The sequence below is a fragment of the Xiphias gladius genome, chromosome 13 (genome assembly GCF_016859285.1).
Source record: "Xiphias gladius isolate SHS-SW01 ecotype Sanya breed wild chromosome 13, ASM1685928v1, whole genome shotgun sequence".
Classification (NCBI taxonomy): domain Eukaryota; kingdom Metazoa; phylum Chordata; class Actinopteri; order Istiophoriformes; family Xiphiidae; genus Xiphias; species Xiphias gladius.
Genome location: NC_053412.1, coordinates 7,473,980 through 7,500,002, shown reverse-complemented (window position 1 = coordinate 7,500,002; position 26,023 = coordinate 7,473,980). Strand labels below are relative to the sequence as shown.

The following is a 26,023-nucleotide window of genomic DNA, read 5'->3' as shown; positions in this document are numbered from 1 at the left end:
TGCACATCATCTGTCTCAGTTTTGCCTGCTCATCTCTGGAGTCAAAATTGCAATCAGCTGTCCTAATTTATAAAAAAGCCGAGAACCTCCAACATGTAGAAAGGATATTTTTGTGTGTGTGTGTGTGTGGAGACGTTGGTATCTAACAAATACACCTCTATCGCTCTCTCTTTCTCTCCAGATGACATCCTACAGAGGGAAGACGGTCCTCTGTGTGCGGCGGAAATCGGCTCTGAACTCCAGAAACAGTTTGCTATCCTGCCAGGTTGGTTGGATTTTCTATCTCCCCTGACTGTCGTACATACAGGGGATGCTGGGCACTGCACCAGGGTTACAGTCAGCCAGTTCAAATGTGACTCAGTTTAATCAAATCTAACAAATTAAACGCAACTGCAAATGAAACAACACAACAATAAAGCGACATTTTTTTTTTTCTACATTTCTTGCCAAAGTAAAAGTGCAAGTAGCTTATCGAATGGAATTAAATGAAACAATATAACATAGTTGAATTACTGCGTTAGACTTACAATGAAGTAAAGTGGTGAAGTTCAGGATGAACTGGCGACCCCAGAGAGGCGGTTTGTTTCCAAATAGGCAGCATGCTTTAGATTAGTTTGGAGAATTGGGATGATGGTGCAAAAATACATTCAAGTAAACTAAAGGGCGGTTTATGTAAGGACGGAGCAAATTAGGGTTATTAGCACAATGCATTAGACATAAACTCCTTGGGGTCCAAGTTCATGTTTGTGACTTTGTTTTACCCTGACGTTGGCTTTTGTCTAAATATCTGCCTTCATCCCTGTTTCATTGTAGATATTTTTAGGATAATCTCAACTAAAATGTTTTTGTTTTTGTGCGGCTTCATTTGACCAGATCCTCTCTCTACTCATGGTAAATCCATTGAAAGCTTCAAATCTGCGCACTCGACATTTTTTTTCTTTTTTTTTTTTTTCAAACAGTGACAACAAAATTGCAGTTAAATTAAAGGAGCGTCTTTGACAGCAGGAAAATGTTAAGTACACGCAAAACACAGACTTGTCATCCAGATTCCAGAACTACCTCCTCTTCTACTCTGTCTACAGACTTAAAAGTGGTAGCACTTGAAAGATTACTCTGAACCTTTGGACGGTTTTCTGTTTTTATGTGTGTTGGGAGGAATACATTAGTCACAAAGTAAAAAAACATCAACTCTGTGTACTTAATTGAGGCATATTCGTGGCCCTGCGCTCTGGGTGGTGGCTCGAAAAATTATTTTCTTAATTAACCTTTTGCCGTTTGCCTTTTTAAACTTAATTCCCTTTGGACGTAGAAACAATTTTAATGTTTAGATTTATTTTTCTTTTCATTTAATAGCTTTCTTTATTCTGTCATCTTTATAGTTTAAAGTTTGACATTTTATTGAAATCTTTACATTTAATGTTTGATGTGCTCATTTGTCAACAACTCTGGATTTTATACAAATTGCAGCTCATCTTTTAATCCATCTTGAGTTAAATTTAAGGGATCTCTGTCTGTATCCTCTACTTGTTATATGTTTTGTACTCAAACCATTTTTATTACATATAATTTGTCATGGTGAACACAAAAATAGCCAGCAGCTAAGACCAAGAGTACAGCCACAACCCAGCACGCCACACATCACATGGTACTGGGCCCCCAGAAAATCCAAACAACATCAGTGAAAAGCTCATTTAAGGCAAAATGAGGAGGTGGAGTATGAATCCATGTGAAAATACAGTTTTATAACAAGTCATTTGTAAACTGTAAAACTCCAGGGCAGATTCAGTCTGCATGAGGAAAGAGAACAGCAAGAAAAGAGAGTTCTTCTGCTCTTAGTCCTCGGACAGCGATGGAGCACTCTGCAGGAAAAGTTTCACTTTTTGTTAGTTTCTGGTGACAGGCTGACCCAGATAGGACACGCACGCGCGCACACAAACACTCTTAAACACGCATGCACAAACCACATTTCACATGGAAATGCATACAAAGCAGCATGAGACGAATCTATGCAAGACACACTCACGCACACTTAGGGCCCTGTGGTGGGTCACCATGACGATAATGCCTGTCCAGTGACGGCATGTGAATAATTTATCACCATGATGATCCGCTTTGCAACTTGACCCACCAACAAATAAGAGAGGAGGCCACGTGTGTGTGTGGGGCCCTTTTGATTTTATACTTATGTATAAAGTTTTTCTTCGGTCCTTTTTGTACGGTCATAAGACGGGCTAGTTTTTGTGGGAAATGTAAATGATTAAATTAAAGGACATCCTAATGCTTTTTCCCTCCTTTATTCACATTTGCCTTCCAGTTATCTCCCATAATAAAGATAAAAGCACAATTAAAGATTATTAATCAGTATAAAATGTGTGATATTTAACATGCTGCATTTTATCAGGCGACAAGTGAGTTTGCTTTGCACACTTTGGCCGTACAGGTGTATTTTGTGATTTGCTTATATAATTCTTATGACTTCACATAGCTTTAATTTAATTTAACTTCTTCTGTTTTGGAGGAAAAATAAACCCCTGTGTTAACTCACTTTGGAAATTGAAATTACAGCTACAAATATAGACCACAAATTTAATCTAAATCACTTGCTTGACCGTTAATCAAGAGTTTTCTTCCACATGTATCACCGTTCTATTTGTGAAATGTCTCTCTACTCAGAAGTAAGTATTTTCCATCCAGCTGTCAGTTAAAATAAGTCAAGAGGAAATCATCAGCACGCCAAAACCTCAGGTTGCGCGGATGTCACTCTGACCTTTCTGTGATCTCCTCCCTGACCTCTGTGTCTCCAGGGGGCCGCGGGATGAACGGTAGCCCCGTCATCGTCTTCCCAGAATTCCCAGCTTTCAGCGAGCTGGAGGAGGAGGAGGTCCAAAACGTCCTCGGCTACCTCACCAGCATCCCCAGGTTAGCATCAAACGCACACACACATGCATGCACAATCCCCTTCCGCAGCTTCATTTGCTCGGACAACAAACAGACTGGGAATCCGGCCGAACAAATTGGAGGTGTAATACCACGAGGAGCCAGCAGATGTCAGCACAAAACCAAAGGTATGACACAAGGAAAGAGCCGTAAAAGACATAAAGAAATATATATTCTCCGAATGAAAGATTACAGAAAAATGTATTTTGAGAATAAAACAGAATAGAGAAAATGCAAATAATTGTAAGTGTTTTTCAAAATAAAACTACCATAATATACCTGACCGTGACAGAAAGGTCATGGGTGGTGCTTGAGGCTAAACATAGCACTATTTGTTTTGTTAATTCAATTTATATTAAATCATTATCAACACCTCATGTGTTCTTTCTGTCCTTACTTCTCCTCCTCTCCTCCTTTATTCTCTCCCTTCTCTCTCTGTCCCACCTCCCTCTCACCTCCCCCCTCCCTTTCTTTCACTTTTCCTTTACTGCTGAGGGCTGCAATCCCATTACACACACACATACTCTCGCATACACACACATAATTAAGGGTAAGAGGGGAGAATGGATGGAAATGTATTCATCTGTATACACACATATGTATTTGTATTATTGTGTGTGTGTGTGTGTGTGTGTGTGTGTGTGTGTGTGTGTGTGTGTGTGTCATGGCGGCCTCTCTGTGTACCAAATTTTTTTTTTTTTTTTTTTTTTTTTCCCCCTCCTCATCACCTTTATATCCAAAACCCCCCTCACCCCCCACCCCCAAGTCCCTCCCCTTTCTCCCCACCATCTATATGCACCCAGCTGCCAATCGGCTGCACTCTGAGCTCTGATTGGCTCTGGGGGAACAGCAAGATGCAGAGCTTAGCTTTAATTGGCCGAGGGTAAGAAGTGGGTGGTGGAGGAGCATGGGGAGAAGGACAAGGAGGAGGGAGATGCTCTTTAAGGATCACTTCTGTCCGTCTGCAAGCTGCAAACAGATGATTGTGGATGCAGGAACTGAACACTCGCAACAACGGAATAGGGAAGAATTCAGGAAGATTTGATTATTTTTGGATGATAACAATGGATTAATTAAGGATTTTTGCCCCTTTTTTTTGTCCTGGAATAGCAAAGATTTTCCCGATTCAACCGGCTTCATTCATGTGGTTAGAATATTTTTTGCACTAGAGATGGACTGAGGACTTGCTGTCGCAGCGTTCACTGGGTAGTGTAGTGTGTTCATTCTCTTAATATGAATGTATCTGGTGATTAAAATTGGCTAATAATGACACCCAGATGGGCCAGCTCAGCAGTATTCGTATGTTGGCCCCACAGTGTGTATATGTGTGTGTGTGTGTGTGATGCTGTAATCTTCATCCTTGTTGCTTGTGTGTTTAAGTGTCAGGATGCATGTCAATTTGTCCAGCAGGACCTTCGCTGGCATTGGTGCATTCACACACACACACACACACACACACACACACACACATTAGCTTAATGAGTCTGCTACATATGGCACGGCCTGTGGAATGAATGGAAAGATTTTCAAATGCACAAACACACAACACGCACGCACATTAAGGCAGAGTCAAGGTTGCCATGGTAATCACAAGGGTCTCTTATGATCATCACTGATGACAAATGATGAATACAGACACACAGGCAGTTTGCACCAAGGGTTTAACCTTTCCTCGCATTAGTTTTTAATCACCAAACATTATTTTTCCTGTCAAGAACATTTAAATATAATTAGTATTGTAATTACAATTAAATATAATTTTTACGTATGATTATATGTGTCAGGTAAAGTGATCCAACCTGATCACATCAAATCCAAACCTGCACCTGCGCCACTGTTGGAGAGACAAGGGATCTCTGGGAAATGCAGTGCACTGCAGTGCCAAAAATTGAGACTTTCGAAAAAAAATACGTAGCATGAGGATTACAGGTCATTCTTATATGTTCCGTGTTATTATATGTGTATGAATTTATTCCTCAATACTCATCTTGCTCCATCTGCTGGAATAATGCCCAATAGTGCCATGTTCAGTAGTTTGACCTGTTGCCTAGACCTTAACAATTTGTAGACCTTGATTTAAATCTGGTTGGCAAATGCATATACACACAGAAAGATGGTCTCCCTGGTGATACTAGCGTGTGCCTCTCTCCTGCAGCGTTGCAGCATCGGGAGTGGGTTTCATCCTGATCATCGACAGACGGCTGGACCGATGGGCTGCTGTCAGGGCTACCCTGCTCCGCATCGCAGTAAGATCCAGTGTGTTTGTGCATGTGGCTGTGAGAGAGAAGCCTAACTTAGTTGTGTACTGGGACAGTTTGTTTTTATGCACCATTCGCTGATGAAGTACCTCTGATGCCTGCGATTAGCTGTTTTGGTTTTAAGTGCATTACTGTACATGTTTAATGGCTTGTTTCAACGTGGATCTGTGGGTGTAGTTGCTGGTGTCAGCAGTGTGTGTGTATAATTTGGTTTGTCACCACTTAGAGTAATGGATATCTTGGACTTTTGTGTGTGTTTGCTCACTTGTACACACTGTACGTTGTGTGTGTGTGTGTGTGTGTGTGTGTGTGTGTGTGTGTGTGTGTTTGTTTGTTTGTTTAAGTTTAGTTACGTATTTCATAGCTTTGTATTGAAAGTACATGTACTGGCAAGTAAGCAACTGTATTTTTTTTCTTTCTGGATGTTGGAAGAAGGCAGGATGAGATTTTAAAATAGCATATTATGATGGAGTGGGTTGTGGGAGTCTTACAATGCGTGAGCATAGTGTGTCAGTTTGTCTACCCTCTGCATGTGTGCAATGAGATTCACTCCTGTTGGAGCAGAATTAGAAAGTCCCAGCTGTGTGAGCCATTTTTTTTTTTTTAAATCAGCCTTATATCAGTCGCCATTAGCCTACTAGCCTACTTCTTGGACAGTGTAAAACTTAAACTCTTCTCTAAGAAGATAAATTGAAGACCATGAGCATGAGAGTGAAGAGAAGAGATGGGAAGAGATCATAAAGCATAAACAGAAAAATAAGACCGCAGAGAGGCAGAGCAGTAGAAGAGTTGAAGATTTACATCGGACAGACTTGAGAATCAGAGTTACTGGTCACTTCTCCCTGATTAATATGAAAAATTATAAAAGTAGGAAAAGAAACTGTTTTTCATTCAAGTTAAACTTGTGAATAAAATCCAGGCGACTACAAGAGAAACTTCAAATGAAGGTTAAGAAATATTCTTGATATTCATTCCAACAGAACACTGAAATAATGAAGGTTAAGTGTTTGAAAAAGTTTCTCATATTTATATATCTCTGTAAAATGAAACTGTATCATGTTTCGCTTTGGTTTTCCATTACTTCGTTCATTAGATATTTGTCTTTCTCTCCTATACAATCCTTAATTTTCCATCGTCTTCTTTCTACTCCATCTGTGAATCTTGATTAACCACCTCTGCGTAACGTGTGGATGAAGCCTCACCACATCTGTTGTTAAGATGCTCATCCTGTATTACACCGTTTAGTACGTTTAATGCATTCAGATTTATGCTAATATATGGTAATGGCACACTGATTACAATGACGCCTAATGGTTTTTCCATAGTGTTTCGCAGAAACTATCCCCACTGTAGTAATAAGTCGTCATTATGAGGCTCCTTGCTTTAGTAAGTGAACTCCACCAAGTCGGTTTAATCTGTACACACAAACATCTGCACACTCAAAACACGGCCCCCGCAGGGTCTGTTATCTTATTCCAGTCCACTGGACCGGTTCATGTCCTTGGAAGGGATGTTGATGAGCTGTGGGTTTTACCGATAGCAGGGAACCAATCGGTAGTTGTCTCTCTGCTTCAGTTGGTGGTGTCAAAGCAAAAATAAACCGCGATACACTGCAAACATGTTATTTTTCAGGCTTAGTACAAAATAGTGTTGTGAGTGGAAATTAATGTTGATTCAGAACACTCCAACAAACACGAAACCAAAGTCCGGATATTATTTCATACTTTTATTTCATACTTGTCAGTCATCAGTGACTGATGACTGACAAGCTTTTACCATTTGGTTAGCGTAGAAACTTTGATTTTCACCTTCAACAAATAATTCTACATTTTGGTTAATCACACTATTCACTTTCTTCCTTAGAGTTAGATGAGAAGATTGATACCACGGCCACACCTGTATGGTAAATATGAGGCACGAGCCAGCAGCTGCTTAGCTTAGCTTAGCATAATGACTGGAAGCAGGGGGAAACAGCTAGCCTGGCTTTGTCCAAAGGTAACAAAATCTGCCTACTAGCCACCTGTAAAGCTCACTAATTAACACGTTTTATCTTGTATATCTTGTCTCGGCAAGATGAAGGAAATAGAAGTGACCAACTATTTATCTAAGTTTTCCCTTAATGAAGCTTTAAGTTAAGAAAACATTTTACCGACACTGATACCACATGTGCCTTTAGTATCATTTCAGTATCTACTAGTTAAAATACTCGATTGAATATATGTAATGCTTCCCTGATATGTTTTTGTTTTTGCCTTAGTCAGACAGATTTTTCACTGACAACAATGAAACAGAGTAGAGATAAAAACAGTAGTGATAAAGCTAAGATAAAATTGAGTCTGACACCTTATCATAATGCTGAGCTTATCAGCATGGAAGCAGAGGCTTCTCTGCAGGATCCCCCACCCCTTTACTCTCCTGATGATTACCTCTCTCTCCCTCTCCTCTTCTTCCATCCTTCGCTTCGCTCCTCTGTTCTGCTTTTGTGTTTCTACTGTCTCTCTGCCCCCTGAGGCCATCCTCTGCTTTCCTTCCCACTCAGCACCTTGAAAAGCAACATTCAGAACAACATGAGAACACTGTAATTTGGTTTTTTTTTTCCTTTTTTTTTCCTTTTTTTTTTCAGCTGCTTTTATTTAAATGACTGTTTATATTGTCACTCTCATTTAATTCCAGTCTGCTGTTGAAAAACCATAGTATCATAGTGGAAACAAAGAAGACAATGGTTGAGATGACTGGGGGCTGCGCTTTTGTCCCCAAGTTTAGCTTCATGTGTGTGTGTGTTGGAAATAATCTTACAGCTTTCTATTACATGCTGTAAAGCAGTTCAACAGATTTACCACTGACCTGCTGGCCGGTTAGAGGCAGAAATAGTACAGACAGACAACACAAAAAGAAGATAGCAAGTTAGAATAATGTAAAAAAATTAAAAGATGCATTCAAATTAGTGTATAGGATCCAAATACACTGTCACTGTCCGACAGCTCCTTATTTAGTCTGTCCCAAGATCCTCAAATTTACATGAAATTCATAGAGACAAAGCAGGTGTTTCAGTTTTAAATCCTTTTCATGTTTCGTCTAGGGAGAGCAGGACACATAAAGGCGGAGTGTTTAAATTATAACTTAACCTGAAGGCATGAAGAACAGGTGGCGAGAGGAGTGTCTCAAATGCTCTCCGCCTCAGTCCCCTCAGTTCAAGCCCCTGTGGTACTGCAGATGTCCGTGTACACGCCTGCTTTGTCCACCAGCCAAAGACACACAGTCTTCCCGGAGAATGAAGGTCATTCGTCCTCCCGTGAGACGTTCAAGGCTGTTCAAGGTCGCGTCGCTGCCTTTCGCTGGTTCCCCGCCTGAGAGAGAGGGAAAAAAAGAGAGGAGTGGACAGTATTGTCATGTAAAGCCAGAGATTGGTGTACAGCAGGTGCAGAGATGCTTTCACACACTGCCATATTTGTTGTCACATAGTCCACAATGATTGTTGCTCACAAAATATAGAAATTCCAAGAAGAGCCTTAAATACTGTGATTTCGTTGCACTGGTAAAATAAATTTCGCTAAGATCCTTAGATAAAGTCTTTACAATGTTTCAACACTTGTTTGTTCAGGAAATTTGAGCTGTAAATGGGCATTCTAATAATTTATGACCTTTATCAGTGACTGAAGAATTAGAGCAAAAGTTTCCTCCAGTTTCCTCCAAAATCTCGCTGTAGAGCCATCACCCAAATACCAGAATTTAATCAGGGTAAAGTGGGTGAATCCACGTGCAATGGAGTCAAATGACGACGGGACACCTTCATCTCTGTCGCAGCCCATCTTTGTGATTTAGGGTATTAATATGCAGTCATTCAGGCATACTACAGGAACATTGCTGCAGGGCGGTGACACAGACGCCTCTGTCAGCTGGTGCAAACAAGAGGCTGGAATTCGTTAAAACAAATCATCAACAGCCATGTATCAGCTAAAAAAAAAAACCAGTTATAGTACAGCAGTCTCTGTCAAGATTCAAAGCCAATCTCTTTGTCATAATTGGGACACTTTCCATGTCCAAAAGCAAAAGCAGTGATACGGGGATTGGGGGTTTGGGCATGTGGAGGGAGGTGGTTTAATATGGTGGCTATCCAACTCCCAAGAGGACAATGTGGATGTCATTAGAGGACATGACTGGAGTGCTTTTCCTCCCTGCTTCCTCCCCAAAAGAATATAAATCAGCCTGGTCAACGGAAGACGATATTCTAATCCTTATCAGTTATTAATGCATGCTTTTTATCTGTGAGAGGTGTGTATGCGTGTGCATCACTTTAATGTATAAGCGTGTTTCCGGGGATGTGTGCGCGCACCAGCGTGTCTGTAATCATCTGTCAGGGGGATGCACTAAGCAGCGTGTGTATTGTCATGTTAATGCAGAGCTACAAATTAAACCGAGACCTCTCGGGGTTTATTGAATTTAATGGATTCCAATTACAATGGCAAACTCTGTCATGTACTGTTTTTTAGTGGTGCAGGAACCAGCTCAATAAAAGGAAAACATTCATATAATATTTATTTTCTTTCTGTAGTTAGCACAAACTTGCACTTGCTGGCTGATTTACAGTTATTCTACTGTTGTTGCATCTTTATTCTTCCCTACAGTTTCTTATCTGCAGATGCAATTTGCCATAATTAGAGCAGGAATTATTACAGTGAGCATCTAGTGTTATTTAAAATTTCCTGTCAAGTGTCAGTTTGAGTGGAAAAGGAACCATGCAGAATGAGCAATGCATTTTCCAACCTGGCTGTCTTTTATCAACATCACAGCAGGCAGAGTGTGTGTGTGTGTGTCTATGTGTGTGTCTGTGTGTCTGTGTGTGTGTGTGTGTGTGTGTGTGTGTGTGTGTGTGTGTGTGTGTGTGTGTGTGATCCAAAAATAAATGACTGGAACAGCGAAGCGGAGCTGCGGCACCATCGACACTTTTAGAGGACTCCTCCACACAGACAGACACCAGCTACTCTATTTCTTTTCTCTCATACTCTCTCTCTCTTAATTTGTCGCACATACACACACACACATACACACACACACACACACACACACACACACACACACACTCTGTCTCTCTCGGTATCATCACTCCCTACCATTCCGTCATGCTCTCTCTCTCTCTCTCTCTCTCTCTCTCTCTCTCTCTCTCTCTCTCTCTCTCTCTCTCTCTCTCTTATCTCTCCATGCGTTTTCCAAGGAGAGCGGTTTCCATGGCAACGTCGCGCAGGCATTTCATGACTATGATGCATGTGTGCGTGCGCCTCTGTGTGAGTGCAGGTCTCCATGTAGACGAAATTAGAGCCATGTACATTGTTTTATCACGGCGACTGGTAGTGACTGTTTTTTATGGGATGTTCTCTGTGATTAGGATGAATATCGGCTTTGCGATGACGGATGAAGTCAGTGGGTGGCACCATTTTGTTGAGATTGTGGATCAGTGTCTTAACGTATTAAAACGTCTGGCTGAGTGGTCAAATGTAATAAACCTTTTAATACAAAACACTTCCAGATAATGTAGGATCACTCTCAGGCTACTAGTGTAATAATTTAAAAGTCGGGCTTTATTGTAGATGCCGGTCAACTGGTTGTTTGCGTCAGCAGCAATAGCTAGCATAGCTCAGGAGACACTGCTCCAACATAAAATTTCATCTACAGAAAAATCCAGGAAAAAGCAGGCATACCAATGATTGACTGAGAGGGGATCCTCAAGAAAGCCGTTTACATACAACATTCCCTAAGCAAAAATCTTTCTGCCTTCATTTTCTTCTAGCTTCAAAAATCTTGTTTACTATCGTGTGTCTACTCAGACTTTATTTATGGCACCGCTAAAGATTTCATGAGCTTGTCACATATCTTGCCTCTGGCCCTGTGTGTGTGTGTGTGTGTGTGTGTGCGTGTGTGCGTGTGTGTGTGTGTCTCTTTTTGTTTACAAGTAACCCTACATCGCTTTATGATGCCTAACAGGACGGTCCACCCGGGGTTTTAGAGTAAGCCATAACCAATACAGGCTTTCGGACGAGTGGCCTCCTGGGCCGCTGTCTGTGAAAAGGTAATTCTGCGCTTTTAACCTGTTAGTGTGGAGAAACAAAAAAACTGTGGCTACTCCAAAAGCCACGGGGCGAATAAAATCACCTCGCAGTCACGGTTTTCTAGATGGAAGGCGTAACAAGGAACAACTGCGGTGAAATGTAGGAGATATAGTGGATATAACCTCTTCATGGTTGGTTCAGGATTGCAGCAGAGGGATGGTGGTCGCACAGATGGGCTCAGTCCAGCTTCATAGTCTGGAGCTGCACTATTAGGCCACATGATCCTTCCCTTAATTTTTACTGCAAGTGCTGATAGATAATTCCATCCCTGTATTGTAAACCTTATCCCTCACAAGATATTGATGCAGTAGTTGTGAAAACTTCAGTTTTGCATGATCTTTTGAAGTTATATTTTGACTCAGAATGCAAAGCGTTGGTAAGATTTAGAAATCCGGAGGTAATGAGTCCCACATGTGGGTTTTCATGGATTAGAAGTGTTTGGTTAGAAAACTGACTAACCAGCAGGCTTCGGGTTCTACTATTGATCGTTTCCAGACCTTTTTTTGATGGCAACTATTTATTTTTAATTTTATCAATCCAGTGTGGTATCTGTGACATTTTCTTTCAACTACATTGTAAAAATAAGGAGCCCAAGTGTGAATATCGAAATTGATACGGATCGCTGACCCTTATCCTGGCAGACTATTTCCACACCCGATGTCCTCCAAAACTGAAAGCTACACAGGATAACAGATTGCTGCTTTTCTTCCTCAGGGCTCGTTTCCAGGGAACTTGCACTTGGTTCTGGTGTTGCGTCCCACTACTTTGTTCCAGCGGACTCTATCAGACTTCCTGTTCAAGTTCAACAAGGATGAGTTCAAAATGAAGGTGCCAGCATGACATGTACACTGCAAGTGTTTGCATGTGTCTGTGCTTATTCTCGCCCTACATACCGCGTGTGTTTTTGTGACTCACTGGATGCCTTCATTAAGCCACTGTAGCTTCCTGTAGAGTTATGGGATCCCATATAGTCAAACTAGAAACACCTTTTTACTTCACTAAAAAGGCTCTATGATTTTTATTCTGTCTTAGTAAAACTCATTGCTCATTTAATAACAATACTTCGTATAATGTGTTAATATAATCGATTGTGTGTGTTTTTTATCAGGTGGTGATGCTGAGTTCGGTGACTGAGCTCCATGCTTATATCGACCCTGGACAACTGACCACAGAACTGGGAGGCACACAGGAATACTGCCATGACAGCTGGATCTCGCACCGCACTGTGTGTACACACAAACGCACACAGCCACACACCATACACAAGCACGCGTATCTAGCATGTTTGCAGTGTAATTTTCCAGACAACATAAAGAAAGAGAGGGCCCTGTGTACATTTTCATCGACATTCATTCCCTGATGCGTGGACTTCCTCTCCTCTCCCGTGTTTTTACATTAATCCTCCACAGGCAATCGAGGCATTCGCCCTCATGGTGAAGACCACGGCTCAGACTCTGCAGGCGTTCGGCACTGAGCTCGCAGAGACAGAGTTACCCAATGATGCCGAGGCCACCACCAACCTGCTGCACACACACACTCTGAAGAAGGATAAAATGAAGGTCAGAGATGCTTTTCTGTCCTTTTCATACATGTCACCCAACCATATCTCCCTCTGTGTTTTCCTTCATTCTCTCACAGATACTTGGTGACGGTTTTAAACCAGGTGTAAACTTGAGGTTTCTCTTAACTGGTCTCTGTCGCCTCTCATCGGAGCTGCAGTTGTTCCCAGCTGCCCCGAGAGCTTTGGTGTTTAAGAAAATGACTTGTGTGATTTCCAGGAGGACCTCCAGGTGGCGCTGTCTCAAGGGAGACGCCTGTTGGACTGTATCAACGAGCCTCTACAGGCAGACCCTGAATACAACATGACCCATGATGAACAGGAGAACTTAGCTACTGTACAGAGGTAGAGGAAGGAACGAATGGATGCACAAATAGATAAAGAAGTTGTCCCTGAACGCATGAATGAATCTCCTCTCCCCTCGTCTCCTCTTGTCCCATCACCCCCCCCCTTTCTTCCCCTCTTTTCGCTCCTCCCTCTCAGACTCCTGGGTCAGCTGGACGAAACAGAGACAGCGTTCGATGATTTCTGGGAGCGTCACCACACTAAACTGGAACAGTGTTTGCAGCTGCGCCACTTTGAGCACCACTTCCGTGAAGTGAGTTGTACGGAATCGTGGGAAACGTAGTTTTTGGGCCAGTTAATTGGCTACACCTACAACTGAGCTACATGATGTGTGTGTTTCTAGGTGCGTGCCCAGCTTGACGTGACATCAGAGAGGCTCTCGGGATTCTCTGAGGTCAGCGTAAGCCCCGCCCACGCTGAGCACGTCCTGCGAGAGCTGAGCGGCCATGAGGACAAGGCCTGTGTAAGACACAAACGCATGCACATACACCGTCCTGCTTCATCCCGCAGCTCATGTGGTACTAAAAATACATGTACCACATGAGCCGTTGATGCATCCTGGAAGCCATATGGCTAATGATATAATCAATGTCATGTCCTGTTCCATCCCCCACTCACTGAGATGTGAATGGACATGGATGAGAGAGAGAGAGACAGGTAGAAAGACGGATGGAAGGGGCACCTGTGTGTGCATGTGTGGATTAAAAACTCAAAGATTGACTGAAGGTTGATTGATTTGTATAATGTAGGTGCCCCGCTCCATCCAGCATTACCTAATGAACGGACTGAAGAGGAGGAAGAGTGGGAGTTGTTTCATTATCAACAGCTGATCGATGATGCTTCCACTGCTGCCTTCTGCCAAGCCAGTGTTCTGTATGTAACTTTGTTTGAAAGTCTACTCCGATGTTAAGAACGGACATCTCCAATGTGTTTCAATAGGACGTAGTAGACCGTGCCCTGTCCCTGGCCTGTGAAGGGGACAGGCTGATAGAAAACTCGCACTACGCCGAGGACTCCATCAGGCCAAAGTGCATCGAGCTGAGAGTGGTGTGCGAGGAGATCAGCTCCACTCTGAGGAGCAAGAAGAACCTTCTGCTCAGGGCGATGGAACTGCACCACGCTCTGGAGAAGGTAGGAGTGTGAGTCAACTTGCGTTTGTGGGAGAGATAACAAAAGATCACCCCCTGAGCTTTCCTTTAGGGCAATGCATCCACTTTACCACAAACATTCTTAATGTTATTAGTTTTTGGGAGTAAAGTTCACAAAAATCCTTCCCCCCCCCAGGCGTCACGGTGGTGTGAGGACGGCATCTTCCTGTTGGCCAGCCAGCCAGTGGACCGCTGTCAGTCTCAGGACGGAGCTGAAGCAGCTCTGCAAGAGCTGGAGCGATACCTGGACACGGCCCCGCTACACACCATCACTGACCGCAGCGCCATCTGCTGCCAGTACGAGGCGGTGCTCACTACTCAGCTCAGGGTCAGTTAGATGTGGCTCTAACGGATTAAATATGTGCTTTTTCCGACATTCATATACGATGTTTCCTACTGAGGTCAAAGTTTACCAAGAATTTAATTTACCTCAAAATCTCTGCACGTGTTTGGTCTCCATCAGGACCAGGTGGAGAGAGTTTTCCAGAAGCAATGCTCTGTCCAGGAGATGTTCGAGAAGAGACGCATCAGCTTGAAGAAACTCGCCGCCAAACAGACCAGACCAGTCCAGCCAGTAGCACCAAGACCTGAAGTGAAGTCTCCACACTCCTCTCCCAGTAAGCCTGGATTGATTGACAACCTGATTTAAAGAAAGAGAGCAGCATATATTAGTAGTGTTAAGACTTGATATCAAATTACCTTGTTAGAGATGTAAGGGGATAAAAAAAAAAAACACTGTTTTCTCTTTGTCCTTCAGCTCAGCAGAGAAAAGAGAGAAGATACTCTGCAGATAATGCCATCTGCAAAAGGGTAAATGCGTGATTAAAGAATTTATTCAGTTTTCATTTGCTCATAATGTTTGATTATATCTTAAAAGAGATGTTTTATCAAAGTGATATGGCTGTAATTAGATGAGGTGTGGTCATACTGTATGAATGAATATGTGTGTTTCCAGGTGGAGTCTCCCATACATAATGGCAGCACCAGACATGCCTCTCTGTCAGAAGAAGAAGAAAACCTGGCAGTACTTCGGCGGTAAGGGGTCAGAGGTCATCCCGAGGGTCATAGATAAGAGAACAGTTAAGGGACAGTGATGCTGTTTGATTTTTGTTGCATCACTTAAAGCTTTAAAATACGTATTTTTTTAACAAGCTGACATCCAGATATTTCAGTAATAGGGTCTCATCGTTGAGTTCAGAGAGTTGAGGTTGCAATATAGGCGCATTCATGCTAATTCTGATAAACTGAAGCTTAGCTTGTATTTGGTTTGTGTGTATTCCAGTCATGTGATGAATGAGCTGCTGGAGACGGAGAGAGCGTATGTGGAGGAGCTCCTGTGTGTGCTGGAGGTGAGTGTCGTCACTGTCAGGCGTATCGGTAATTCACCACACGAAGCTTTTCTCTGTGTCAGCGTATTTCTGTGCGTTGGGGGGGGAAGACCAGGGAACTAAAGGCCTTGCCGATTTGTTGGTGTACTGTGTGTAATATTAAACTCCAGGGCTATGCAGCAGAGATGGACAACCCTGCCATGGCTCACCTCATCCCCAGCACCCTGCTCAGCAAGAAGGACATCCTGTTTGGCAACATGTCTGAAATCTACCAGTTTCATAAGAGGTTTGCTGCCTTCAGTCAGTTAGACTAGCCAGGAAATAAAATATGTTTATTTTTCAAGTGCTCTTGAGTATCTTGGTCATTTGTGGTTATTGCCTAAGAAAAAAATTGTTTTCAAATCTCTCTCTCTCTCTCTCTCTCTCTCTTCATTTTGACTTCATGGTCTAAGCATTTGTGGTGTGTTGTTTGCCTCCAGGACGTTTCTAAAGGAACTGGAAGCGTACACTGACTGCCCAGAACTGGTGGGCCGCTGCTTTTTAGAGCAGGTAAGCAGTTCTTCCAGACTTTACTTCCCACGTCCTGGTCTGGACTTATTACGTGTAAAGAGCCAAATTTAAAAAAAAAAAAAAATCTTCATCTGGAAAAGTTCAATCGGTGACAGACGACATTTCATTTTGACAATCATGCACCAAACAGGAAGTACCTCACAATCCCTGCAGAGAGCCGACTGTTTCCAATAACAGCATTTTTAGTACCCTCTTGTTAATGAGTGCTTTGTTCTCTCTGTAGATGAAGGACCTGCAGATCTACGAGGCTTACTGCCAGAATAAACCTCGCTCCGAGAGCCTGTGGAGACAGTGCTCCGACTGTGCCTTCTTCCAGGTTGGCCCTTCACCTTTCACCTTTTGTGTGGCTTGCAAGTGCAAAAAAAAAAAAAAAAAGTCCAGGTATCTTAATTGACTTAATTAACTTAATTGACTTAATTGGTTTATGTTTTGTGAAACAGGAGTGCCAGAAGAAGCTGGACCATAAACTTGGTTTGGACTCCTACCTCCTTAAACCTGTCCAGAGAATCACCAAGTACCAGCTACTGCTTAAGGTGAGCTCTGTCCGTGTACTGCGCACGTATCTACAGTAAGTGTGTTTATGTTAGACACGGGGAGACTCACCATGTTCTTCACTTTGTGTTTGCAGGAGTTGTTGAAGTACAGTAAAGGCTGCGATGGCTGTGATGACCTACAGGAAGCTCTCTCCTCTATTCTGGGGATCCTGAAAGCCGTTAATGACTCCATGCACCTCATCGCCATCACGGGATACGAGGTCAGAGAAATTACACTGTTGAATCTATTCTGAGAGTATAATGTAGCTGGCTGGCTTGGGCACGAGTGGATTTTTTGAATTGGCAAAGTCGAAAAGTGCAATTTTTCTGGTTGTATCAAGCCCGGCAGGCTATTTTTGATTAAAACAAGTAGCAAGCCATAAATCAGATGCTTCACCATCTGTGTTTGTTTTTAAGTCAAACCAAAATGCACATAAATGTGAAAAATCAGGGGGCTGACTTTAAAGCCTAGAGAAAATCACATGTTATACGTGGATGAATGTAACGGAAAAAGAGAGAAAACAACGGCACCTGTTTGAATGAACTGTTTGGAACCCAAACCTTAAATCCCTGTCTGTCTTTTCCCGCTTTCAGGGTAACCTGTCAGAGCTGGGTCGTCTGCTGATGCAAGGCTCCTTCAGCGTGTGGACAGAGCACAAAAAGGGTCACGCCAAGGTCAAGGACCTGGCCCGGTTTAAGCCCATGCAGAGGCACCTGTTTTTGCACGAGAAGGCCCTGCTCTTCTGTAAGAGGAGAGAGGAGAACGGGGAGGGCTACGAGAAGGCTCCATCTTACAGCTTCAAACACTCCCTCAGTGTAAGCTCACGCTGCTCAGATCTGAAGAGTTAGTAGTTGTAAAAAAATTCTCTGTACAGGCAGCTGCAGTAAAAGATACTCTGCTAAACATTTTGTCCTTCCTGTCCTCTCTCAGATGAGTGCCGTGGGCATAACAGAGAATGCTAAAGGAGACAACAAGAAGTTTGAGATCTGGTGTAACTCCAGAGAAGAAGTTTTTATAGTCCAGGTTAGGTCACTGAGTCTGCTTTGACCACAACATGAGCAGTATGGATATCCAGTACACGGATGGAGATGCGTCCAGTATTTTTCTCTCATTAAAAAGAAAACCCGATCTCTGTTTATTCTTTACAATTTTCATTGTCTCTCTTCTCTAGGCTCCAACGGCGGAGATTAAAACAGCATGGGTGAATGAGATCCGCAAAGTTCTGACCCAACAGCTCAAAGCCTGCAGAGGTACACGCATAGAGCCGCATGGGGCTTGTTTGCTTGTCGTCTTCCCTGTTTCTTGAAATTGTACTAAGCCGTTTGATGTTTTAGATGCCAGTCAGCAGAAGAACTTCGACTCTGTTTCCCTGAGTCCCACCAGCAACAACACCTCCATGTCACTCAGGTTGGTATGCAGTGTCTTCACATGGTGCACGCGCACACACACACACACACACAGATATGTACAAAAACACACCTATGCCTTTATTTATTGTACTGTTTTTCTTCTACTTGTCTTTTCCAGTCCCTTCCGCAGCAGTGGTCAGAAGAACCAGAAGAAGCAAGATGAAAAGAAGGCAGAGCCAAGCCCGACCTCCGAAGCCAACTCCTCTTCCTCACCGAAACAAAAAGGTGACCATTTTAATTAATGCTGCATCCTCACGCGCGGACAGACAGAAATTGCTTCAGTTACCTACTGCTGAAGTGCTCAAAAAGTTTTATCTATGCCCCCTCTGAAGGCTTCTCTCTCACTAATCTGGCCTCCTCTTTTCTTCATCACCTTCATATGCACGTTCCCTCTTTCTGTCTCTCCGCCTCTTTATCTCTTATGTCTTGGGCTACATCTCTCTCTTTCTCTCCGTTTTCCCATTTCAAACCATTGCTTCCAGATGACCCAGTGACCAGTCCGACCACTGACAGATCCTCAGTGGCTAAAAAGCGTTTTACTTTGCAGGGCTTCAGCAATCTCAAGAGTCCAAAAGGTAACATTAGCATCACTGGCAGTCTTTTAAAACAGGGACACAATGCTTAGACCAGTTTAGTTTGATTCGTCTTTTATACTGTTAAAGCGTAATTATTGATTTGATCATTTTTGGTAAGAAATTACTTGGAATTATTCGAAGAGCGTTGTATTTAAGTTAATACTCAAACCACTGTACTTATATATATTTGCATCATACTCAAATTTTTTTTTTTTTACTTAAATCAATTTAGATCGTTTAGAAGCGTTTTTCGTCACCAGTGCAGTTACTAATCAGGTATGATAAATAGTACAGACATGTAAAATAAATTGCATTACATCCATTATTTCAGAAGAAAAAACAGTGACTGACTGCTGTGTTTTTAAATTAAAGGCCAGTAATGGCCCCCTGTCTAACCTGATTTAGAGCCTGAAGAAATGGGATCAGCTTTTATTGTGAGGGGGGAACTGAAGATTCCGGTTTTAATGTTGGAGAAACTCTGCCCCCTGGTGGGGGAAGCCTGCCACTCCTCCTATTCATGCAGTTGCTGTAGTTTCTCCCAGATACACCTCTGGAGCATCAATAATGAAAGAGTTACTCTATGTGCATCACTTAATGCCTGTTCTGTTCTCCTGTCCACCCACTCTCCAGTTACATTTATATTTAGGCTGAATATTAAATAAAGCGAAATTATTTTGATTCGCCACAGAATTCGGTAAATGCACTGCGGAGTGATGTCGGTTAGGTCAAACCCACTCTGTGAATTAACCACTTTTTAAAGGGCGACATTAATCTTTCTAACATAAAATTCATACCTCACAGTAGGCAGTGTGAAAATGTTGTAAGTTATTTGTAGATATGATATTTTAAACGAAAGAAAATTAAGGGTTTTTTTTTTTTAATAGCGTAATGACGGTCACTAACTGGAGGTCCACATTTCGATGCGATATTTATGCACCTGCACCACACTGGTTTTAGATAATCCGTCATGCTGTCAAATTCCTGCTTCTCTGAACCCGCTCTCCTCCTCACTTTTTCTCTTCCTCTTCGTCCCTCTTCTCACCATTTTTCTGCCTGCGTGGCCAGGCCCGGCCCTGAGCCCCGAACACGGCTCCAAACGCCACTTGGTCAAGAGCGACCCCACACCGTTTGGGTTCAAAGGTACATTTCTGTCCCGTTATAGGGGGCGTCTAATTCTAGAAGGCCATAATTCATCTTCCCATCCCTCATCGTTAGAATTTACTCCAGTCTTGTGTGTTTATATTATGTAGATTTCACCTGTGTCTCATATAGAAGAATGAAACTGGATTGGATGGTATCCAATAACATAAGAAGGTGTTCTTCATGCTTTCATCTTAAATTCACCATGACAGTGTTGTACATACGTGGAGAGAAAAATGCTCATACAGACTATCTGCAGGTCCTGCACATATATAAATCAGTGATTTAAAGGACTTAAATAGCATTAAATATCCTAAACCCAGTTATATTTGCATCATAATAGATTTCTTTTGCACCTGTTTGCCAATCCAGTACAGTCAGCATCCAATTTGCACACATTTATACCAATGTAATATCTCCAAAAGTCTTTTTTGCCTTTCTTAAACATGCAAATGCTCTGTAATGTACATTTTTCTCCATGAACACTGCAGTTACCATGTGCACGACAACATTTTTTACCTTCATCCACGGGTCATAATCATCATCATCTCAGAATTAGACCTTAGTCTTGTACCTTTAATCTATGGCGATGTCGTGTGCATTTTCTCCGGGGAAACACAACCTTTCTCGCCGTCAGAGAAAAGAACCAACGTGTGTTTCTAACAGCAGTGATTTTAGAGTCTGATCACACCTGTAGGTTTTCTCCTCGTGCACGACGCGCTCTTTAAAAACGTCTCACTACGTGACCGGCTGGCGGTGTCACTGATTTGCTGGCTGTTTCTTCCCGTCTAGAGCCGGCTCCCCATGTCACTCTGACCAGAGTCAAGTGGATGAGTACCTCTAGTCTGTTACAGAGCAAGCGGCAAGGTACAGAGCCGCTCTGAGGGTCAGCTACTGCCGGTGTTTGCTGTGGTTTGTTGTGGCCATGATTGAACTTTTTTTACTAGAGGTAAAGTGTAGTAAAATATCCACTTTCCAGGTCATTTAACCTTGTATTGAGGCTTATAGTCTTCTCTCCCATTGGAGTGAGATATTTACTTTCAAATGGGCAGCAACCTGAAAGGCACTTCTACTGTCTTTACTTGGAAATCTAAGATTTTAAGTCTCAATTCTAGCCTAAATGAGTGTTTTTGCAAGGGGCCTACTCTACCTCAAATCAATTATTCTCTCTTCTTCTACTATTGGGTTCTATGCGTTTAGTTGTTGCGTGGCATAAAAAAACGAGATTCAGAAAAATGTTTGCGGTGCAGCATTTCAAAAACTTATTTTTTCGGCACTGGCAGTCAGAGCAGCCTTGAAATGAATCCAGGTGATTCAAATCTCCTTTCTCCGTGAATGCTGTTTGCTTCGATGATGTGTGTTACAGGGATCTGTCTCTCTCTCTTGGTCTTCCCTGGGATTTTGGATGAGTTTGGGCTGGCGTTTTTTGTGTTTGAGTGTGCGTAAACGGATTGATTTGTCATGATTTTCTGGTTTTGTGCTCCTTCTCCCCTTTGCCTTTAAATCTCTTCACCCGTGTCCCCTTCTACTCTTCCCTCTGATTCTTCCACCCCCCACCACCCCACCCCCCTCTTCACCACCACCCACCTACAGGCTGGAGCAAGGCATCTCTCTCCGTGGATGCCTCAGAGGAGAATGACGGGTACTCCAGCGGCGAGGACCCCATTAACTCTGACCCTGAGGATGAAGTAGGAAAGAAGCTGGTGAGCCTGAACCCGGAACATTTTACTCACAACATTTTTCCATATATTGCTATATTGACGTTTGCTGTATTGAAAAGTGGTGATTGGTTACGTGCCTTAGGGGCAGAAAACTTTATTGCCGAATAGTGACTTTGGTCTGTTGGAAACAACTGAGGAAAACGACTGTGCTTCTAAAAATGATCAGGAACGATGTGATGACGTTTGCCACCTGACTCCTTTAACTTCTCACTGACTCACTTTGGTGAACTTTGACTCCTTTAGGCTCCAGGAAAGTACACTGTGGTCGCAGACTGCGAGAAGGCAGGACCTCAGGAACTGTCGGTCAAGAGTGGAGACGTGGTCCAGCTAATCAGAGAAGGAGAGGACGGACAGTGGTAAACATCTTCCTTTCTTCAGTGAAAAACTCAAAATTCAATTTTTATACCAGAGAGAATCTTCATATTTATATACATATAAATGCGAGTAAATCAAACTATATAAAACAAGAAAACACACTGAAACCATGAAAGCAAGCTGATCTATATCTGAAAAGTTTTATGTCGGGACCGCAGTTTGATTCCTGCTTTCAAATGGGCTCTTAGATGTTTAGAAATCATATATTTGTAAAAGAATTATCTGCGATCGTGCCAGTCAAGAAAGCTATTGAATGGATATATACATTGTCAGGTAAAGTCCCTTTTTGTGTAATTCTCTGCAGGTTTGTGAGGAACCTTCGCAGCAGCAAGGAGGGTTGGGTGGCAGCGGCAAACCTCCTCAGCCTCATCTCAGAGTCCAAGTCATCCCAGTCACTCAGCAGCTCAGGTATTTTTTCCCATACATTCATACGTATAGATGCACTTCGGCACTGTTCAGTGGTAATGCGTTCCTCCCCCTGAATTACAGCCCAGATCTCTGACCCTGATAGAGGTCGTTTTGCATGAGGCATTTTGGCTTTGATTAAAAGACTATGTAAACACTGATGCTGTCTGCCTGGGATTAATAAAGCCCAATTTTGGTGCTCGTGTGTTCGTGCTTCAGATGGCAGCGTCTCTGGGAACCTAAGCACTTCTTCCAGCTGCAGTGAGACCTACACCAGCTTTTCTGACATCAAACCCTGACCCGAGATCACTGGTCCCCGCTCCATCCCTCCACCCTAAAAACCAATTCCCAGGCGGGAATTACAAACCCTCAATCTCAATGTCCTTTTTTTAATCACACAGACACGCGCCTCACAGTTTGTGGGACCCAACCAAAAACCAAAACTATCACTGTCTCTATGAATGTTACCAGTGTTTTAGCTGAGTGTTGACTACACCCAGTTTTTGCAGTCACCCGTCTCTGCAAAAGAAAAATAGCTAATTTCCACATAGCAGTATTATACTCTCACTTGGAAATATTTTTTTACCTTGAGAAATAACTGATTGTTGCCAGAATAGTTCATTCCATTCAGATAATTATAATATCAGCGCAAAAAAAAAAAAAAAAGGCTCCTCAACATACATGTTAAAGTCAGGTGATCAATCACCTCCCGTTGGGCCTTTTTTAAAAATCACAAAACCCCTTGTGATTATGTAGCATTAAAGTAGACACATTGAATTATCTGCACTAAATACGAGATGTCAGGATCTTACAAAACTGTTGGTATCAGCCCCCTTCAAGTGGACGACATCACAGCACAGCGACAGATTCTTGTGTGAAACATCCACAGGTACGATCAGACTGGTATTTCACATGATACATCGGCTTTAGCGTCAGACATTAATTGTACACTGTGAAAACTGGCAGCTGGCTGCAACAAGAAAAAAAAAAAGCTTTCAGTGCATCTTGGAGCAAGCATCACTGAGCAGGTCGAATGTTCGGGGCATGTTACTGCGAGGCTTTTTTTTTTTTTTTTTTTCATACGTGGGATGCATACAGTGTGTTAAATCCCTGCAGTGTCTGGCCCCCACCGATGGTGTCAAAGCAGTTGGTTTTTTTCTCTTTTTGCAGAATGCTGCATTAATCCAGCCTTTTTAATGAGCGCTTCCCTTCACCCCTTGTTTACAATTTAAGAAACACAGTCAAATTTATCACCAGGTGAATGTCGCCAACAACACTACCTGGCGGTCACATGGCTCGCACTTCTCCAGCTACATGTAAACATCAATTACAAAGCGAGCAGCAGCTTGAAACACCTTTTGAATTAATCTCTCTTTTATTTATTTATTTATATATATTTTTTTTAAAGAGGGATTGTCTAACTTGCCTCTGAACTGCTCTGGATGTACTTCTCAGGACGCCCAAGAAGTTGAATGGGCAGGCAGGTGTGACTGCATACCTGCTTGTATCGACTAAATGCCTTCGTGTGTGTGCATTCGTGCACGTGTGTGTGTTGTCCGGGGCAAATCCGACGTGCTCATGTCAAAAAAAAATCCCAGAAAGGTCATTAAACGACAGATATCAGTTGAAACAGATTTATAAAACAAGGTCCCATTTAAGGATATTTTAGGATTAGAGGTATGGTTAACGCTGTCTATGCGGCGATAGTATTGGCATCAGTGGTAAATGTTATGCATTCACCTGCTGGGTTCATTTTTAGTAAGGTAAACGTTATTGGAAATTTGCATTTTGCCCAGGAGCCAATCAGCGGTCCAGGTCTCCCCACAAACCCAGTCTGAGAAACCCTGGTCAGACAAACAGAAACAGACGCACATAAATCTCAATATTCTGCGAATATATATATATTCTGTTTTTGTGTCATGGCCACTCTGCTCACCTATCTTTGGTCTGCACGGCAGTAACAAAAGCAGGCTTTGTCCTCTTCCTCTGCTCCCAGCCCCACCGAGGCATGTGACAGTAGCCACTTCTCTACAGGCAGGGCTAACCAGGGCCCAGACCTGCTCAACGTGTTTGCACCACCAGCCCAAGAGGAATATTTTGTTTACCTGACACCACAACGTAGCTGCGTAATCGTCACGGTGGAGTAACAAGTTGCAAAAAAAAAAACACCCAAAAACAAAAGACAAAAGTCTGACTTTTGGCGTACATTACTCAGCAGGGGCAGTGAGTAAGCCAAGCCCTGATTGTCCCTGTTTGGTCTCATACAGGGACAATCCTGATACAGGTTGATAGCACACCTCTGACAACCAGCTGCTGTGACACACCTCTTCACATACACACACACACACACACACACAGGGAACCTGTGCTATTCTGAACACTGAATGACAACTTTTTCTTTCCTTGTTTTTCAAGGGTGAACATATTTTTTTTTTTTAATATCCCAAGATTTCTACTGTATCCACAAGGTGCACTATAAAACAATCTCTTCCTTTTTTTCCATCCTTAATGTTGAATGTCTGACAGAAAGATACCAAGTGCAGCATGTTGTTGCACTAAAACCAGACGCACCCATCTATTACCGAGAATGAGCTGTATTTGTCCACGGGCTTAACAAAGCCATGTTTAATACCGCTGTGGTTTTTTTAAAACCGGCCCGAGCTATGAGTAGTGCTCTTCATTATTTTCTTACGCTCTTTCTGTTGAGAACCGCTCAAAAGCTTTTTTTTACTCAAATCACAAAATGCATGTCCTACCTGTGAAAGGAAAGGTTCTTCTCCAGAAAAAAGAGAGTTTACAGATCTTTCTGTCTCAAACCGTGAGCTAAACCAGAGAGTGAACTGTGGCTGGCATTGTGTGTTGATCCATGTAAGTTCTGTAAGAGTGACAAATGTATGTTACACTTGTACAGATGTGTCCTCTCTATACCTCACTTTGTTTTCATTGAGAGCATGTACATTGTGAAGAGGATCATGGTTTTTGTGAGTCTCCGTATATCGACATTCTTCGTGGCATGTTTTTCATGGGCGCCAATTGATAACCTCTCATGTCAAAGTCCTGAACGGCGCAAGTACTTTTTACCAGGCACTGTTGTATATTGTGAGAGTTTATTTTCTGCCCTCTTATGAAAGCTGACATGGGCACTAAACTTGTCAGTGTTTGACCGTGATCACACAATAAAAGCTTATTGGGTTATTTGTACTTTTTACTCGGAGGGTGGAGAGATGACAAGCGTTATATTTTTTAGTTTCTTTTTATGCAGCACATTGCAGCAACCACTGTCTTTATTTTCCTATTGTATATCTACTGAGTATGGTGTTGATATAAAGATATTATAATGAGACATATCTGTGTATATTTGTAAATATGTAATTCTGAATTGTATGTAAAATGAAAAGCAGCTTTAATAAAGTCTGACATGGTTTCCTCTACGAGACTTTGCCTTTTTTGGGAATTAGAGCTATTTTATTTTATTTTAATTTTTAATATTATCCTTTTTAGTTATCACTCTCAATTAGACCACTGAGAGTCATGTGTGTAGGCTATTGGGACCAATTTAATCAGCATTTTTTTTTTTTTAATTGGAGGGAAAAAGAATCACAAAGTTTTATCAAGT

At 42.4% G+C, this 26,023-nt stretch overlaps 1 protein-coding gene across 12 annotated transcripts in view; it reads left to right on the top strand.

Moving 5' to 3' along the window:
* The window catches only part of mcf2la (mcf.2 cell line derived transforming sequence-like a), a 55,991-nt gene extending 30,153 nt beyond the window's left edge, over window positions 1-25,838 (top strand). For 8 of the 12 annotated variants that reach the window (XM_040142316.1, XM_040142312.1, XM_040142313.1 and 5 more), the window contains 29 exons: window positions 182-265; window positions 2,805-2,919; window positions 5,093-5,183; window positions 12,014-12,127; window positions 12,408-12,524; window positions 12,709-12,858; window positions 13,078-13,202; window positions 13,341-13,455; window positions 13,546-13,665; window positions 14,142-14,333; window positions 14,487-14,678; window positions 14,814-14,967; window positions 15,108-15,160; window positions 15,306-15,385; window positions 15,633-15,699; window positions 15,849-15,964; window positions 16,158-16,227; window positions 16,472-16,564; window positions 16,689-16,781; window positions 16,877-17,002; window positions 17,376-17,597; window positions 17,713-17,805; window positions 17,954-18,032; window positions 18,117-18,189; window positions 18,310-18,416; window positions 21,500-21,609; window positions 21,871-21,983; window positions 22,307-22,410; window positions 24,404-25,838. In XM_040142316.1, coding sequence (XP_039998250.1) covers window positions 182-265; window positions 2,805-2,919; window positions 5,093-5,183; window positions 12,014-12,127; window positions 12,408-12,524; window positions 12,709-12,858; window positions 13,078-13,202; window positions 13,341-13,455; window positions 13,546-13,665; window positions 14,142-14,333; window positions 14,487-14,678; window positions 14,814-14,967; window positions 15,108-15,160; window positions 15,306-15,385; window positions 15,633-15,699; window positions 15,849-15,964; window positions 16,158-16,227; window positions 16,472-16,564; window positions 16,689-16,781; window positions 16,877-17,002; window positions 17,376-17,597; window positions 17,713-17,805; window positions 17,954-18,032; window positions 18,117-18,189; window positions 18,310-18,416; window positions 21,500-21,609; window positions 21,871-21,983; window positions 22,307-22,410; window positions 24,404-24,516 — 3,281 coding nt within the window. In that variant the 3' untranslated portion in view covers window positions 24,517-25,838. Of the gene's footprint in view, window positions 1-181; window positions 266-2,804; window positions 2,920-3,017; window positions 3,066-5,092; window positions 5,184-12,013; window positions 12,128-12,407; window positions 12,525-12,708; window positions 12,859-13,077; window positions 13,203-13,340; window positions 13,456-13,545; window positions 13,666-14,141; window positions 14,334-14,486; window positions 14,679-14,813; window positions 14,968-15,107; window positions 15,161-15,305; window positions 15,386-15,632; window positions 15,700-15,848; window positions 15,965-16,157; window positions 16,228-16,471; window positions 16,565-16,688; window positions 16,782-16,876; window positions 17,003-17,375; window positions 17,598-17,712; window positions 17,806-17,953; window positions 18,033-18,116; window positions 18,190-18,309; window positions 18,417-20,698; window positions 20,774-21,499; window positions 21,610-21,870; window positions 21,984-22,306; window positions 22,411-22,491; window positions 22,579-22,626; window positions 23,074-24,403 lie in introns of those variants that run through there. The other 4 variants (XM_040142322.1, XM_040142318.1, XM_040142320.1 and 1 more) reach the window with 4 other exon arrangements.
* Window positions 25,839-26,023: the final 185 nt, after the last annotated feature.